Raw genomic sequence first — 16,055 nt, 5'->3', positions numbered from 1 at the left:
AACACGCCTACATAAATTTAAAAAGCAGTGCACACATTAATATCTGCCGACCTAGCATTGCACATGGATTAAGTGCAACTATTAACCTCATGACTGTATAACCTTATTTACTATGCTAGTGTTAGTACTGGTATAAACACTGCAGGTTGGTGCTGCATAGTATTTTGTCTGTATATTGCGTCACATTTGCTGCTTATGTGTTTATTTTATTTTCCATGTACATGTACTGCCAAGCCATTTGGAATAATATAGTCATTGAAGTGTCACAAAATGATTGTGATGTTGGTGAACACACATGAAAGCAGCATACGTTGCACACACCAATCCTCACCTCACATCTTCAACAAAACATACACAAAACACATCCTGGAAGTCTTTTTCGGGTCGTTGGTGACATCATGAGCCTGTTTGAAGTGCTAATCAGCTCATCAGGGCCCCAGACTGCAAAATGCACTCTTTGGTTGTTTCATCTCAAAGCTGCATGCACTTCAGCAGTGCACGACTTTGATCATGCGTGGCCATCGATGGTCACTCGGAAGTCATTATCTCCCTTGATGACTGCAGATAAGCGTGAAGGCAAACACTGACAAGATACAGTGGGAGGACGTGTATCTGACTGAACGACCCAGGTGTGTTTCAACAGCATTAGAGTGGCCTGCAAATTGAGCAAAAGGCCTGTGAGTGTCCACCTTTGACCTTGTCTGCAAGCGTTGGAGGCCGTTTGTGCGTTGACCTCCCTCTGTCTGTTGCTCAGCCGCATGAATGACAATGCGGCAGATTCGCTCAGACGTTTTAAAGCTGTTGACTGTGGGACAGAAATAATTGCTGCTGCCTGCAGGCAGAGTCACAGTCAGGGAGAGGGACGATTCTCACTGGCTTTGCTCGACACCGAAACTGGCAGTTTATTTTCAGGCAGAAATAATGGGAGTTTTTTGTGTGTGTTTTCATGGTTAAAGTGACTGACAGTTGGCTGTTGCTATATGCAAGTGAACCATATAAATGACCTGCATGAGAAATAGGGGTAAAAAAGAAAATAATATGTAATTAACATGATTTGTCCCTTTTTCTCCCTTTTTTTTGGGGGGGTGGGGTCCTGTTCCAATGTGAGGTCCCAGGACAGAGGATGTCGTATGTGTACAGATTGTGAAAAAACTCTGATTTGGGGCTATACAAAATGTATATATACATAACGTGTTTTTAAGTACCGTTGAGTAGAATATGAAGTTTTTAATCAATAAATGGCTTCTTTTTTTATTAATTTTTCTATCATTTTCGAATCTCATCTTTGCCCCCGATCATAATGTCACACACACACACACACACACACACATACGCACACACACACACACACACACACACACACACACACACACACACACACACACACACACACAAACTGAAGAAGGGGATAAACAACAGTGACAAAAACAAATATCACAACAGAGAGTATTTGTGTCTGTGTGAAAGAGGACGCTGTGAGCAGTTCCAAGTCCTCCCCGAAGCGTAAATTCAAACTGCCAATTTGGGTGACCGAGGAGCAGCCGCAGTGAGCCAATGGGCTTTGTCCTCGGCCAGACAGACCTGTCGGTACACCTGCTGATTCCCAGGCCTCCCTGCCAATCTTCGACTACAGTGAAACCCAGCAAGAGTGAAACTGGCCTGTTGCCAGAGGAAGAGCTGGTTGACTACTCCTGACACAATCGCTGAAAGCAGGGGAGCCTGGAAGAAGGAGGACCAGCCCTGTGTGGAGATGACTAACCCTGAGATGAGAACCAGAGGAGGAGGAGGAGCAGGAACACTTCCCTCAACTCCTGGGAACCTAAAACCTGTCCGACATGGCCCTCATGATTGCCCAATGAGTGCGCTATTGCTGCACACCCCGTGTTTGCATCATGTGTGTGTAACAACATGCGTTATAAGATCCTTTTATGAATTAGAGCGAGGGACTCTGCAAAGCATCTCTGTTTTGCATTTTAATGAAAGAGTTTGAGTGGAAAAGAGTCATAAATAAGACGTGGTATTCGAGTGTGTTCCCCAAAGGAGCCTCATGGCCTGCTTTGGCTGCTACCTCTCAAGATGTTAATAGCTATCGTGCCCCTGACCGTCAGCCGCCATCACACTAAGATGAGCAGCAGACGCACGCGGCGTAAACCTATTGATTGACAGCGGTCACGTTTCACAGGATTTTTTCTTCTGATCCCTCAAAACCACGAAGAACATAAAGATGTCTGCCTTCACTCAGTGTTGTTGCCGCTAACTCCAAACTGTGTTGCATTGTTTCTTAAGTCATTAGTAACATTACACTCAGCGTCTACATTTCTCAATGTAACCATTGCCAGTCTTGCAAGTTTGATGGTGGGGATGAGAAACACATGATGTCAGATGATCCGACATGTTTTAGCTTAGATTTATCAAGATTTATCAATACCGCTTCATTGGAAGGTCAAATGGAAAATGTTGGTAATGATCCCTCCTTGCGAGGAAAACAGTGTGCATGCAAAAGTCAGACAAGGTCGAACGTGCACACTATGATGAATGTCTGGGTGATCATTTTATCGTCCTCTCACCAATAAGTTTGGCTACCCTGTTTGTTTATTGACCTGGTAAATATTAATGATAGGGGAAATCCTCAAAAAAATTAAACTGGCTTTTTCTCCGTGACCTCTGTCACGAGGCCGAGACGAAGGATGTCCCGTTTAAACCCTTTGATAAACAGCCGCTTACACAGAACCAGACACATGGCTGTGACATGGACGGCTCGCTGACTAATAGGAAACAGATTGCTGATGTATTGGGATAAGTGTGTGTGTGTTTTTTTGTTCCGCTTATCTGTGACTCACCCAGCCTGCTCTGAACAAACGCTCCGCAGCGCTGTCAGCTCCACAAATCTTTTTTTCAACTCTCTCTCCACCAGACAAATGTCATTGATGTTGTCAATGAAGTGCTACAAAAACTGTTCCCACTCCATTGTTGTGATAAATCAGCCCACTGCCACGGTTTCTTCTCAATCAGTGAATTTGACTCAATCACACTGTCCCATATCTCTGGCCTTTTCAAAATCCTGACACAGCCATCAGTCACAGCAGGGCAGCGCCAAACCCCATCAGCAGTCATGTGGATTGCATTAGAATCGGTCGAGCCGAGGCTCAGCTGGAGGCCAGAGGTCACTTATCATATCCATGCACTGAGAGACGGTTGAGGAAAAAGAACCCAGAGTGCTGATGAGCATTATTCGGACTCCTTGCAGAGAGCAATGCTCCGTGCTTTCGGTGACTCTTTAATAAAAGAGTCTTCCCTGAATGTAAAGCTGTCGCTCGCGTCAGACTTGACAAGTGATTGGTTGTGAATTGCACGGTCATAACATCGCAGGCAAGTTCTTCTAAAAATACACGTAACACAGAAGCTATAATTCACACTTCTTTTATTTGCATCACCTCACTCCCACGCGTAATAAAAAAATAAGACACGCGGGTTAGAGAAGGAGATGGTCAATCGAGATTAGTGACAGTGATAGAAAATGTAATAAAACATACATACAACATTAGAAATCCAAGTCTTATAATATTGCATATATACATAGACATGACAAATGACCTGTTTTAACAAACAGAATAACATATACATTAAGATGACTTCCACAAGAAGTATAGTAAAGCCTATCCCTGGCTCTGGGTTCTTATATACAAACTGGTATATCCAGCAGATATTATTACACTGGAGTGCAAAATCTCACTTTCTTACATCACAGACACAAGGCTTTTATTTAAAGAAAAATAAAGTGTATTACCTTTCACTTACATTAAAGTAGAGGCTGTGTATTGTCCTCTAGCTCTGTACACAGTGGGCTATTGAGGAGATAAGGAGTGTATTGAGCTTGTAAACAAAAGAGGGGCGAATTAAAAAAGCCAGGCTGACGGTGGGGGTGAGAGGATCCGCAGGGTGGAAGTCAAGACTCCTGCGGTGCTGGATTTTACAGATGCAGATTGGTGGGAGACGGGGACAAAAAACAAATAAACAAAAGGTAACCACTCCCATAGACCCTTTCACCTCAGATCTAGGATATAAGACATGCGGGGAAAAACACATTTGTTCCAACAAATCATCCGGCCTGTGTTTCTTTTTCTGGGGATGTTAAATAAATCGATGAAATCCTAATTTTACATATATGCCAGGGGTGATAAGATTGTCAGGTGATTAAAAAAATAAACACACCGGCCCAAAACAAGCCAGAGGTTCTCACACACACACACACACACACGCACACGCACACGCACACGCACACACACACACACACACACACACACACACACATATAAATAGGCCGGTGTAGGCAGACAGCGAGAATACAACAGAGAAGTGGCTGACGCCCATCGGCTCAATCCGAGCTCCCAGACACTTTCTGTTTCTCTCTGCTTCTTATATTTAAGGCTGCAGCTGCCAGCAAAGCACAGCATGCAAATTCATCCACATTTACATGAGAACCTGGGCTCATTCACCGTGGCTGCATGTGGATCTCAGTTCACTGCACACAAGCACATGACAGCATACACACACTTTGATTTTTACTTGAAACACATTGTTTGTTTTTTCTGTTCTCATTTACCTGGAACAATCTACATTTGAATATAATGTGAACAACACTACTGTCCTGTGTGTGTGTGTGTGTGTGTGTCTGCTGGAGTGTGAGACCAGACCCAGAATCCTCTCAGCTGTCTCCACAGATGTTACTTTGACGTATTGCTTCTCTTTTGCACCATTTGGCATCCCATAGTGACATAAGCCAAGAACACTGAATAGGGAAGAATGCTAAACCGCCACGAATCAGAGCCGTGGCAGCAAGCGAAAGTAAAGGAGATAAATAAATTAAAGTTTTGTCCACAACCCACAGGGTTAGCAGTCTCGTTTCTGAGTTCAGACGAAGCAGAAGAACTTCTTCCAGCTGCACCGGGAGAACGCTTTAGTGCGTCGGTCAGAAAACCTTCTCTTCTTGGACTTGCGCGTTTTGTTCTTAATGGATGCAAAGATAGCCGCATCAAACGCCTCCTTCAGGTTCTTTTGCGTGAGCGACGAACACTCCACGTAGTCCGAAGCCCGGATCTTCTCCGCCATACTGCGAGCCCGGGAGCTCAGGATGGGCTTGACGTTGGACCGATCCAGGTTGATGAGGACGTTCACGTCCAACAAAAGGTCCGACTGAGTCCCAACCAGGACGATGGGCGAGGACGGGTTATACGCCCGGATCTCCGGGACCCACTTCTTGATGATGTTGTGGAACGAGGTGGGGTTGACCATGCTGAAGCACAGGAGGAAGACGTCCGTGTGGGCGTAGGACAGAGCCCTGAATTCATCAAACTCCTCCTGAAATGACGAAAGGAAGCTCTGGTTAGTGTTAATCAGACGCCGTGCAGACGGAGAAATGAGGGAGAGAGACTGAGTCACTAGTGGCAGGTAAAGTTAACACCATTCAGGGTGAAACCATGTTACTGAGTCACATAGTGGATGAAGCAATGGAGTCACTTCATACTCCAGCTCTCATGTCATTAACACACACAAAAAGCCTACATTAACAAGTTATTGGACTCTATTTTGTGTCACTTCAATTGAAACACTTAACTCAACATCAGTAAATGGATGACAAGTTGGGGCCACAAGAAAAAAAAGTAAATATGGTGGTATTTGAGACAACATGATGTCATGCTGAAAACAGACAAACAAACAAACAGTCTTACCTGTCCAGCAGTGTCCAGAAGCTGAACTCTAACCGGAGCTCCTTCCACTTGGACCTGGCCTGTTGAAAAAAAACAATTACATGAATCAGTCAGCGTCGTGTTAGTTCACTTTATTTCAGACATTTTAAAAGAAAGAAATAAAAACATTTCAAACAACAACAAAAAATCACACACATAACACATAAAACACAACATGCATACACACATTCAAATTAAATCAAATTAGAGTCAGTCAACAGCATCCATGCAAATTAATGCCATTCTTACTCACTAGTAATAACACTAGTGACTCCTGACTTCAAAAAACAAGGATACCATATTTTTTTAAATCCCAGATCCTGATCACTCACCGGAGAAGACGTCAAAGCCGGTCTGCTGGTATTCGGTCGGGTATCCGTTGGAGGTATAGCTGACAATCATGCTGGTCTTCCCGACGGCTCCGTCACCGACCAGCATGCAGCTGATGACGCCGGGCTCCAGTTCATCCTCCCGGGTCAGCGCGCAAGCGGAAGGGACTCGGGACTCGTGGGAGAAGTAATCCATGTGAGGTGGCATGTCGAGCCGCACGGTAAACTTTGTTCAACGCTCTTCCTCGCTAAACTAATGAGAGACGAGATACTGAGAGTCTGCAGACGTTCTGTGACACACCGTCAGGCTGCGTGTCCGTTTTTGACTGACGGGCGATGTGTGGGGGGAGTTAAGGTAGTGCTACAGGTTGTGATTTACATAGACACGCCCACCGATAAATAAATAAATAAATAGATAAATAGATGGATGGATGGATGGATAGATAGATAGATAGATAGATAGATAGATAGATAGATAGATAGATAGATAGATAGATAGCAGAGGTGTCAAAAGTATTCACATCCATTACTTAAGTAGAAGTATAGATACTAGGGTTTAAAAATACTTCTGTAAAAGTTGAAGTATCAACTCAAGCTTTTTACTTAAGTAAAAGTGTAAAAGTACTGGTTTAAAAACTACTTAAAAGTATAAAAGTAAAAGTAATGTAAGGGGAATGTTTTTTTTCTTCCATTAAGGACAAACTCTTAAGCCGCGTCTCGGAGGCCTACAGTGCACTACCCCACCTCCCCCCAAAACAATCATTTTTATAAAGGCCAGAATGACTAATGTTTTAAAATGTTGTGTTGAAAAATGTGGGATGCACTAGGCTACCCGTTTCAGCTGCATATATGCCCATTTAAAATGATCACATTTTATTACAATGCAAATACATTAAAGTACCATATGTGTACTACTGAGCATTAACATGTGTTTCATGGAGCAAAAGACATGATAACTAGTTGCCTATAAGTATTGTAATAGTGCAAAATAGGCGGCGGCGGCGACTCCGACACAAACACTTAAAGCTGTGGTTCTCAAACTTTTTCTGGAAATAACATAATTGTGTGAATCATCTGTGCTTTTATAAATAACAGAATAAAGAAAATTGCAATCACTTTCAAGTAAATCAGATTGCCCCATCAGACAATGTTTTGTGTAAGTTCTATCTGTGCAAAAAAATACTCATATTTAGTTACTACTAAATAGCTCATTGTGGAAAACAATAAGCTTTTAATTTTTTTTGCCAAACAAAACAGAATGAGTGCAGATATGTGAGCCATCACGTTGTATCAGTATTAGTGGCTGCAGTGACCTGCTTTCATCGACACATATGTTATAAACAGGGTTGTAGATTTGATACGGCCTCTCTCAATTCATGCTCAATATTGAGCTTAGATCTGTTTTTTTATTTTGAGAAACGCAACAGCAGGAAAAGACGAGCTCACGGAGCTGTCAAATCGCGCATGCGCAAGCGTAACCTGTTAACGGCGTACCATAACCATTTACCCGAAAGTACAGGCATTTGTCCATGTATTTATTAATGACTTTGTTTTATATCCGTGTACTTTGTACTTTTGTAATATGTGAAGCCAGCAGCTAATTGTTGGTAGAAGACACGAGCACCGTGGCTCGTTTCACCTGGAGCAGGAGAGCTGCTCCGGGTTCAGAGAGCTGCTCCGGTGCGAGGAGAACTCCGGTTGCTCCACACAGGAGAGCTGCTGTTGCCATCTTCACCCTGGGAGCGTTTAAAACGCAGATATAGCGGTCTACTTTTCAGGCGACATATTTTTCGACGCTCTCTGTCCGCTGCTGTATGTGCTCAGTGCTCACCTGTGTGCGCGCGCACTTATCTGTGGGCAACGAGGCGGAGAGGGTTTTTGTGTGTGTGTTTTTGAACGATGACAAGCCGGAGTGAAAACAAACCAAAATGAAATAGTAACGAGGCTATTTTTAAAATGTAGGGAGTAGAAAGTACAGATATTTGCGTGAAAATGTAAGGAGTAGAAGTAAAAAGTCGTCTGAAAAATAAATACTCCAGTAAAGTATAGATACCCAAAATTTCTACTTAAGTAAGGTAACGAAGTATTTGTACTACGTTACTTGACACCTCAGATAGATAGATAGATAGATAGATAGATAGATAGATAGATAGATAGATGTTTTTAGTAGCACTTAAATGGGACTTACTTTGTAGTTTGGCTTTCTTGAAGATATTGTGCTTTCTTGATTCTTGTTGTTCTGAGTTTGTAATCATGGTTGAATGCACTTATTGTAAGTCGCTTTGGATAAAAGCGTCAGCTAAATTAAATGTAATGTAATGGATAGCAAAATAGATAGATGAGGTAGATATACATTAAAAGCTTAAGATTGACAATTAATAATGGCATTAAATAATATTATGTGCACTAAAATAATACTAACACCGAAAAAGTATCGTCATTGAGGTGAATAGGAGTTTAGTTAAAAATATGCTACTTGATTCTCAACATCTCGTCACAACCCACTTCACTCTAAACTTGGACCAACTGCGCCCCCCAGCGCCAAAGAGAGGCACTGCATCAAACGTGATCACATGATCACGTGATTCCGCGTGTCACCTGATCATTCGCATCCACCCTGACTTATGTAGTCGGAAGCCACACTAGCTGTAACAGTGGCACGAATGATTGAAACGTCAGATATCCCCGTGTTTACTGCAACGTAAGATATTACACCCTAACATCTGGCCTCTGAATTTAGATGCACGCGCAGGGAGGACGCGCGCTCGTGGGCCTGTAGCGGCTGGAGGTTGAGTTAGCTAACTAGCTCGCTGTTTAGCTAGCTATGTCGTACTAGGTTTGTCTCTTCGCCAGCCATCACACACATATGTGTGAATGATTCATTTGAAGGTAGCTAGTGAAACAAAGTGGAATACGGTGCGTTGAACCATGGCTTCGATTCTCGACGAGTACGAGGACTCGCAAAACACCAGGCAGAGTGCGCAGCAGCACAGCCGCTTGTCGACTGCGAACATCGGGATCACTCATTCAGGTAGGTCGCCCCCTCTTCCTCCTCTGTGGTTAAGCTACACGCGAGGATGCTAAAACATCACGATCACCTCAGTCATTGAGCTGACTTCGCGCTGCACCACTTGTTCCCCAACTAGGCTTCGTGAATGTGAGACTTGAGGAAGAGAAGCCGATATTCAACAAGCAGAGGATCGATTTCACACCGCCCGAGAGGATCAACCACCTCGCCGTCTGCAACAATCAGCTATGCATGAGCCTGGGGAAGGACACTCTGCTGAGGCAAGTAACGCCATCAAGAGCACTTCAAAACACTGTCGGTGCTCACTGGTGTTCGTACTTGTCTGTTGTTGATTGGAGCGTCCCAAAAAAGATATGAATACAAGATGCTGATGTTTGATGTTCTGCTGTGTACAGGATTGACTTGGCCAAGCCAGATCAGCCTAATCAGACTGAATTAGGGAGGAAAGATGACAGTAAAGTGTACAGACTGTTCCTGGACCCCACAGGTGAGAGAGAAAAAAAACACAGTATTTAGATTCTCCTTTAAAACATTGTCCATAGGCCATAATTATGACGTCACATATGGTTTATTGTGATCAGACTTCATGCAAGTCTTTATGTGCAGATTTGATTTAATTATTCTTTCATCAAGTGCACTGTACTTGTAAGGTACAGCAACATGGTAATATCTCACATCTAACTCGTGCTTAATATGGCTTAGCTTTGCAAAATGCAAAATTATTTTTAGGACAGCATTGTTTTTATGATTAGATAAAAAAAAACATCTTTGACTGCAGCGACCTCTTCAGGACTCAAATTGAATGTTACTAGACTATATAGACTATTGTGTCATAGTTGTGACTTATTAACTCCATGTTTCCCCCGCTGCAGGCTCCCATCTGCTGATCTGCCTGAGCACCAGTGAGTGTCTGTACCTCAACAGGAACACCCAGAAAGTGCGCAGTCTGTCCCGCTGGAGGGGCCACCTCATCGAGAGCGTGGGCTGGAACAAGCTGCTGGGCAGTGAGACCAACACGGGCCCCATTCTGGTTGGCACCAGTCAAGGCATCATCTTTGAGGCGGAGATCTCCGCCACTGAGGGCAGCCTGTTCAACACCAATCCGGATCAATACTTCAGACAGGTCGGCGCATGTGTGGTCATCTGTTGTGTGTCGCAGGCGTTCTCTAGTTTGAATACACAGTTGGTGATGTGTACAAAAGAATAATTTGAACTACTCTAATTAGAACAATATGTTGAAGTGCAATACTACAAATGTACATGTTGTGTATATGTGTGTAGTTTTAAGGTTTGTCCGCGACTGCGGCTCAGTGGTTAGCATGCCCGTCTTTCAATCAGAGAAACGATGATTCGAGCCATGGCTCTGCTAGTCCATGTCGATGTGTCCTTGAACAAGACACTTAACCCTGAATTGCTCCCTTTGCTGTGTCTACGGTGTATAGAAAATATGTAAGTCGCTTTGTATAAAAGCGTCAGCTAAACGAAATGTAATGTAATGTCCGTCTCCTCGAATCACACAGCAGAAAATACTGACCTACATATTTTTTTTTATTTCTTCCTATTGCCTGTAGGGTTGGGTACCGAGAACCCATTTCAACACGTCCGGTACCTACCGGACCGAAAAGCAACGCAGATTTCGGTGCTTCCTTCCGGTGCCTGAGCCGATTTAAATACTTTTTTTTTTACACTACTCTGTAAAGTTGCATGATATATAGATACTAAAAAGATAGCGCGGTGCCCGCACGCTAAAAACGATTATTAAAATAGCGCGGATAAGAGCACACTCGCTGCTCTGCTCTCTGTCTGCCTGCATGCAGAGCGGGACTCAAGGGGGCGGGGCTTCCAGCGCTCACACACACACACAGCGCGCGCACACAGAGATCGCTGGAGACACGAGCACGAGCTTTTGAATGTCCGTCCTTGGCTTGATGGAACAAATCTCTCCAGTTGATATTAATGATGATGTGTAGTCCAGTAAAGCAGCAGTTTTAGGATCCAACAGTGTCTGAGTTCTGTTGCACACGGTTCCATCAGGCCACCTGATGCTTGTGTCTGTTCTTTTTTTAAATATATATTTTTATAGTTTGAAGCTAAAAGGTTTGAAGCAAAGTTTTGTATGTACTTATTTATTTATATCTATAGTATACTTTAAACAGTTAATAATATTGTTCAATTTGAAGAAAAAAAATTGCCTTGGAAATAAAGTATTTTATTTTATTTATAGTTTAGGCACCGGTATCGTTTTAAAAGTATCGGTTTAGCACCGGTATCAGAAAAAACCCAAACGATACCCATCCCTAATTGCCTGGCTAAACAATATCACATTCTCTTCCTGAGACAGGTCCACTCCCTGGAGGAGGATGGGAAGCCCGCACCAGTCTGCTGCCTGGAGGTGGAGCGGGGCCTGGAGAACAAGTACTTCATCATCGCCACCACCCGCAAACGCCTGTTCCAGTTTGTGGGTAAAGTGGCCGAGGGGTCGGAGCAGCAGGGCTACAGCTCCATCTTCAGCCAGAACCATGACCTGCTGCCCAGCTTCCAGGAGTTCCCTGCCAACATGGGCTACAGCGAGATCACCTTCTACACCCCAAAGCTCCGGACTGCCCCGAAGGCATTCGCCTGGATGATGGGTAATGGAGTTCTCTATGGTCAGCTGGACTACGTCCGGCCCGATTCCTTGCTGAGTGATGTGCAGGTAAATGTCTTTGTGTGTGAGAGTGTTTTTATTTTCAATCAAACTTATCTTTATGTTCCACATACTTATTCTTCATATTTTCTACCTCACAATCAAACAGGTATGGGACTACACCCCCGACATAGACCTCAGTCTCAACAAGCCCATCTCCATTGTGCTGACACAGTTCCACTTCCTGCTGCTCCTCCATGACCGAGTTAAAGCCATCTGCACTCTGAATGGACAGGTGGTGTATGAGGACGTGTTCCCAGATAAATTTGGCACCCTCAAGAAGATGATCAAGGACCCGATTGGTGGGTTGGTGTGGATCTACACTGAGCGGGCGGTTTTCCGGTACCACATCCAACGCGAGGCCAGGGATGTCTGGCAGATGTACATGAGCATGACTAAGTTTGACCTGGCCAAGGAGTACTGCCGGGACCGCCCCGAGTGCATGGACATGGTGCTGGCCAAGGAGGCGGAGCACTGCTTCCAGAACAAGCGCTACCTCGAGAGTGCCAAGTGCTACGCCATGACGCAGAACTACTTTGAGGAGATAGCGCTCAAGTTCATCGAAGCCAAACAAGAGGAAGCCCTGAAGGAGTTCCTACTGAAGAAGCTGAACAATTTGAAACCGAGCGAGAGAACGCAGATCACCTTGCTGGTCACTTGGCTGGCCGAGCTCTACCTGAACCGGCTCGGCCAGCTGGAGAGCGACGGCAACAGCGTCATCTTCCAGGAGACCCGCGAAGAGTTTCGCCAATTCCTCAGCAACTCCAAGCACAAGGAGTGCCTGTATAACAACCGTAGCACCATCTACGACCTGCTGGCCAGTCACGGCAACGTGGACGACATGGTGTATTTCTCCGTCGTCATGCAGGACTACGAGAGGGTGATATCCCACTACTGCCAGCACGACGACTACAGCGCCGCTCTGGACGTGCTCTCCAAGCACTGTGATCAAAAGCTTTTTTACAAGTTCTCCCCGGTCCTCATGCAGCATATTCCCAAAAAGGTGGTGGACGCGTGGATCCAGATGGGCAAGCGGCTGGACCCAAAGAAGCTCATCCCAGCTCTGATGAACTACAGCCAGATGGGCAGCACGCAGCAGATCAGTGAAACCATCCGCTACATGGAGTTCTGCGTGTACGAGCTGACTGTGACGGAGGAGGCCATCCACAACTACCTGCTGTCTCTCTATGCCAAGTACAAGCCGGACTCCCTGCTGTGGTATCTGGAGCAGGCGGGCACACACGCCTCGGACATCCACTATGACTTGAAGTACGCCCTCAGGCTGTGCGCCGAAAACGGCTACCTCCGCGCTTGTGTCCTGGTTTACAGGATTATGGAGCTGTATGAGGAGGCGGTGGATCTTGCTTTACAGGTAAGTGTTCCATGTAAATACATCCAGCCAACTGTGGAAGATTATTGCCCCAAATTCAGTTTTTCTCAAATCTCAGACCGAATTTGATAAATGGCACTAACTTTACAATGCATTTACCGTCCTATAGGTAGATGTAGACTTGGCCAAGTCATGTGCCGACCTGCCTGACGATGACGAGGAGCTGAGGAAGAAGCTTTGGCTGAAGATCGCCCGGCATGTGGTGCAGGAGGAGAAGGATGTGAAGAAAGCCATGAACTGTCTGTCCAGCTGCAACCTGCTCAAGATTGAAGACATCCTGCCCTTCTTCCCAGACTTTGTCACCATTGACCATTTTAAGGTCTGTAATAAAATATTTCCTCTTGTTTTTAGTTTTAATAAGAAATGCTAAAAAAATTTAAATATTTCACATTACATGGTAGCAAATCGTGTATAATTTAAATACATAGTAATGCCGCAGGAGCTTTAGTTTCTTTCTGTGCCTTTTTTATTTATTTATTACATTTGTAAACAAATTTGTTGTGGAAAAGTTTGTGAAATACCTGAGTCCTCACGCTGTCAGTATTACACTGAAGACTACATTTGAAAGAGCACTAAAACACTTTGATGTTGTAATGTGGATGTCAGTGTGTGACTGTGGGCTTCTTCTTTTGCAGGGGATTTTTTCACTGCTGTCTGATCATTAATCTTGGGAAAAATATTATTAATAAATAATACATTAACACAAATAGTTTTTTTTTCTCCCATTTCATTGACTGTGGTGGTAATTCTTACTTACAAGCCCTTATTTATGCCATGTATTCAATGTATGGTCGACATAGTATATTTCTTCAAATTAACATACTTTACTGGTTTCTCAGGAGGCCATATGCAGCTCCCTGGAGGAGTACAACCAGCACATCGAGGAGCTAAAACAGGAAATGGAGGAGGCCACGGAAAGCGCCAAACGCATCAGGGAAGACATCCAGGAAATGAGGAACAAATATGGCGTTGTGGATTCCCAAGAAAAGTGTGCTGCTTGTGACTTCCCGTTGCTCAACAGGCCCTTCTATCTGTTCCTATGTGGACACATGTTCCACTATGACTGCCTGTTCCAGGTAACTCCCTTCCAGACTGCTGTTTCAATGTCAATATGTGCCGCTGCACACATAGGATGTTCTCTTAGTTCAGTCACTGCCTTATTAGAAAGTATTGTGTTTTAAATGTATTTTACGTCATATATTTGAAACAACACATACAACATTTGTGTCGTAGTAATTCCTATGTGTCTTTTTTTTTTTAAATTCTTCTACCTTACAGGAAGTAACCCCTCACCTGACGGCCTTTAAGCAGAGTCGTCTGGAGGAGCTGCAGAAAAAGCTGTCCGCGACCACGCAATCATCCAAGTCTCGACACCGCCCGGCGGCCAAAGAAGAAGGAGACACTGCCAGCCTGGGAAAGGGCAATGCAGGCACAAGTCGTGAGCAGATAAAATCGGACATGGATGACATCATTGCGTGTGAATGCGTGTACTGCGGGGAACTGATGATCAAGTCCATCGACAAGCCGTTCATTGATCCGCAGAAATTTGAGGAGGAGAAATCCAGCTGGCTATGAACAAGGCCTCCTTTCAATGTGCAAAAGACAAAACCGCCCGCTGCCATCTGATATGTCAATGAAACGTCACCATCTGTAGGACCTGTTCAGTAGAAACAGACATTCACCCGATTGCCTGTCAGCAGTGCCTACTGTTTAAAACTGTTCCAGCGTCTGTTGCTCTCTCCCCCAAAAATCACTTCTTTTGTTGGCAGTATTTGAAGTTGATTTAACGACCTTTGCACTTTGTATGGGAGAGTGTGGACATTGTTGGGAAATGATACAAGATGATGCGGTGATGTAAAATGTTGCTTGGGCTGTACAGTGCATACAATGTGCTGAACCTCTGATTATGACTCGAATCGAATATAACTGCACTATTCATCTCTTGACTACATTGATAATGCACATGTTTATGTTTTGTCAATAACCTGCATTTAGAAACTATATGTGCTTCCTCAGCTCAGTTCAACCAGTCAACTCTTCAGCTCTGTGTTTAATCTTACAGGTAATGTGGGGCAGATCATCAAACTTTAATTTCACTTGTTCCCTGTTTTGCAATTTAATTGTGAATCATTAAAGCTTGTCAGCACGGATGAACTGGTTATTGCCGTTGTTTGAACGTAATAAATATTTAACAAATTATTTGAACTATCTGGTCTATGAGAAATCAATACACTTCACATTTCCTCAGGAGGGCTTCTCCAGTCACACATAGGTGTACAGAATAACAGCTCATCAGCAAGCTGAAGCAGGGCATGAACAACAGCATACTTAGGCAGCGTGAATAATTCATGGTTTGGTGTAAGGTGTGTTTGTGTTTGTAGAACACCTGAGTTTAGGCTACTGTGACAGAAAGCATTGTTTGGATCCTTACCAACCCCATGAACATTGTGTGTGTGTCACACAATCATTACCAGAATACGTGGCAATACATACACTTACATGAAAAAAATGTCACTTAAAATGTAATAATACTGGGGTTCATTGTCAACTCTTGACATTAGAATAACTTTACAAATTGTCACATTTTACTCTGGGTCTCCCAGCTGCCTCGCCATACCTAAAACGGAGTTCCCGTCTGATGACGTCAGACGTCGCTCGGTAATCTTCGCAGTGAGCAGACACTATTAATCGACATCGGAATTTAATCGATGCATTTGTATTCGACGTGCATATACGGCCCCAAATGGCATGCACGGCGGACGTATGATTTAGGGAATAAACGAAAGACACCGCCGGGATTTCTTGTCACAGCAATGTCCTCTGAGACGTCGACGAGCGAGCGTCCCTGTCTCTGTGATTGATTAAAACGCCTGCT

The 16,055-nt window shown here is 44.1% G+C and overlaps 2 protein-coding genes across 2 annotated transcripts; one reads left to right on the top strand and one right to left on the bottom strand.

Annotated features, from left to right (window-relative positions):
- Positions 1-3,410: 3,410 nt before the first annotated feature.
- On the bottom strand, positions 3,411-6,290 carry rhov (ras homolog family member V). Its single transcript, XM_079215357.1, has 3 exons — positions 6,080-6,290; positions 5,730-5,788; positions 3,411-5,358 (listed from the first exon to the last, which is right to left on the bottom strand). Exons 1-3 carry the CDS (start codon positions 6,282-6,284, stop codon positions 4,912-4,914), a joined length of 711 nt encoding a protein of 236 aa, XP_079071483.1. The 5' UTR covers positions 6,285-6,290; the 3' UTR covers positions 3,411-4,911.
- A 2,714-nt stretch (positions 6,291-9,004) lies between these two features.
- On the top strand, positions 9,005-15,373 carry vps18 (VPS18 core subunit of CORVET and HOPS complexes; the record flags this gene model as incomplete). Its single annotated transcript, XM_079216217.1, has 9 exons — positions 9,005-9,107; positions 9,223-9,364; positions 9,500-9,591; positions 9,977-10,227; positions 11,446-11,799; positions 11,900-13,162; positions 13,290-13,499; positions 14,020-14,256; positions 14,459-15,373. The coding sequence occupies 9 exons, from the start codon at positions 9,005-9,007 to the stop codon at positions 14,753-14,755; spliced, it is 2,949 nt and encodes a 982-aa protein (XP_079072343.1). The 3' UTR covers positions 14,756-15,373.
- Positions 15,374-16,055: the final 682 nt, after the last annotated feature.

The sequence above is a fragment of the Taurulus bubalis genome, assembly GCF_910589615.1.
Source record: "Taurulus bubalis genome assembly, chromosome: 3".
Taxonomy (NCBI): Eukaryota; Metazoa; Chordata; class Actinopteri; order Perciformes; family Cottidae; genus Taurulus; species Taurulus bubalis.
Note: the sequence above shows the minus strand (reverse complement) of the source record. Positions and strands in the feature narration are given on the sequence as shown.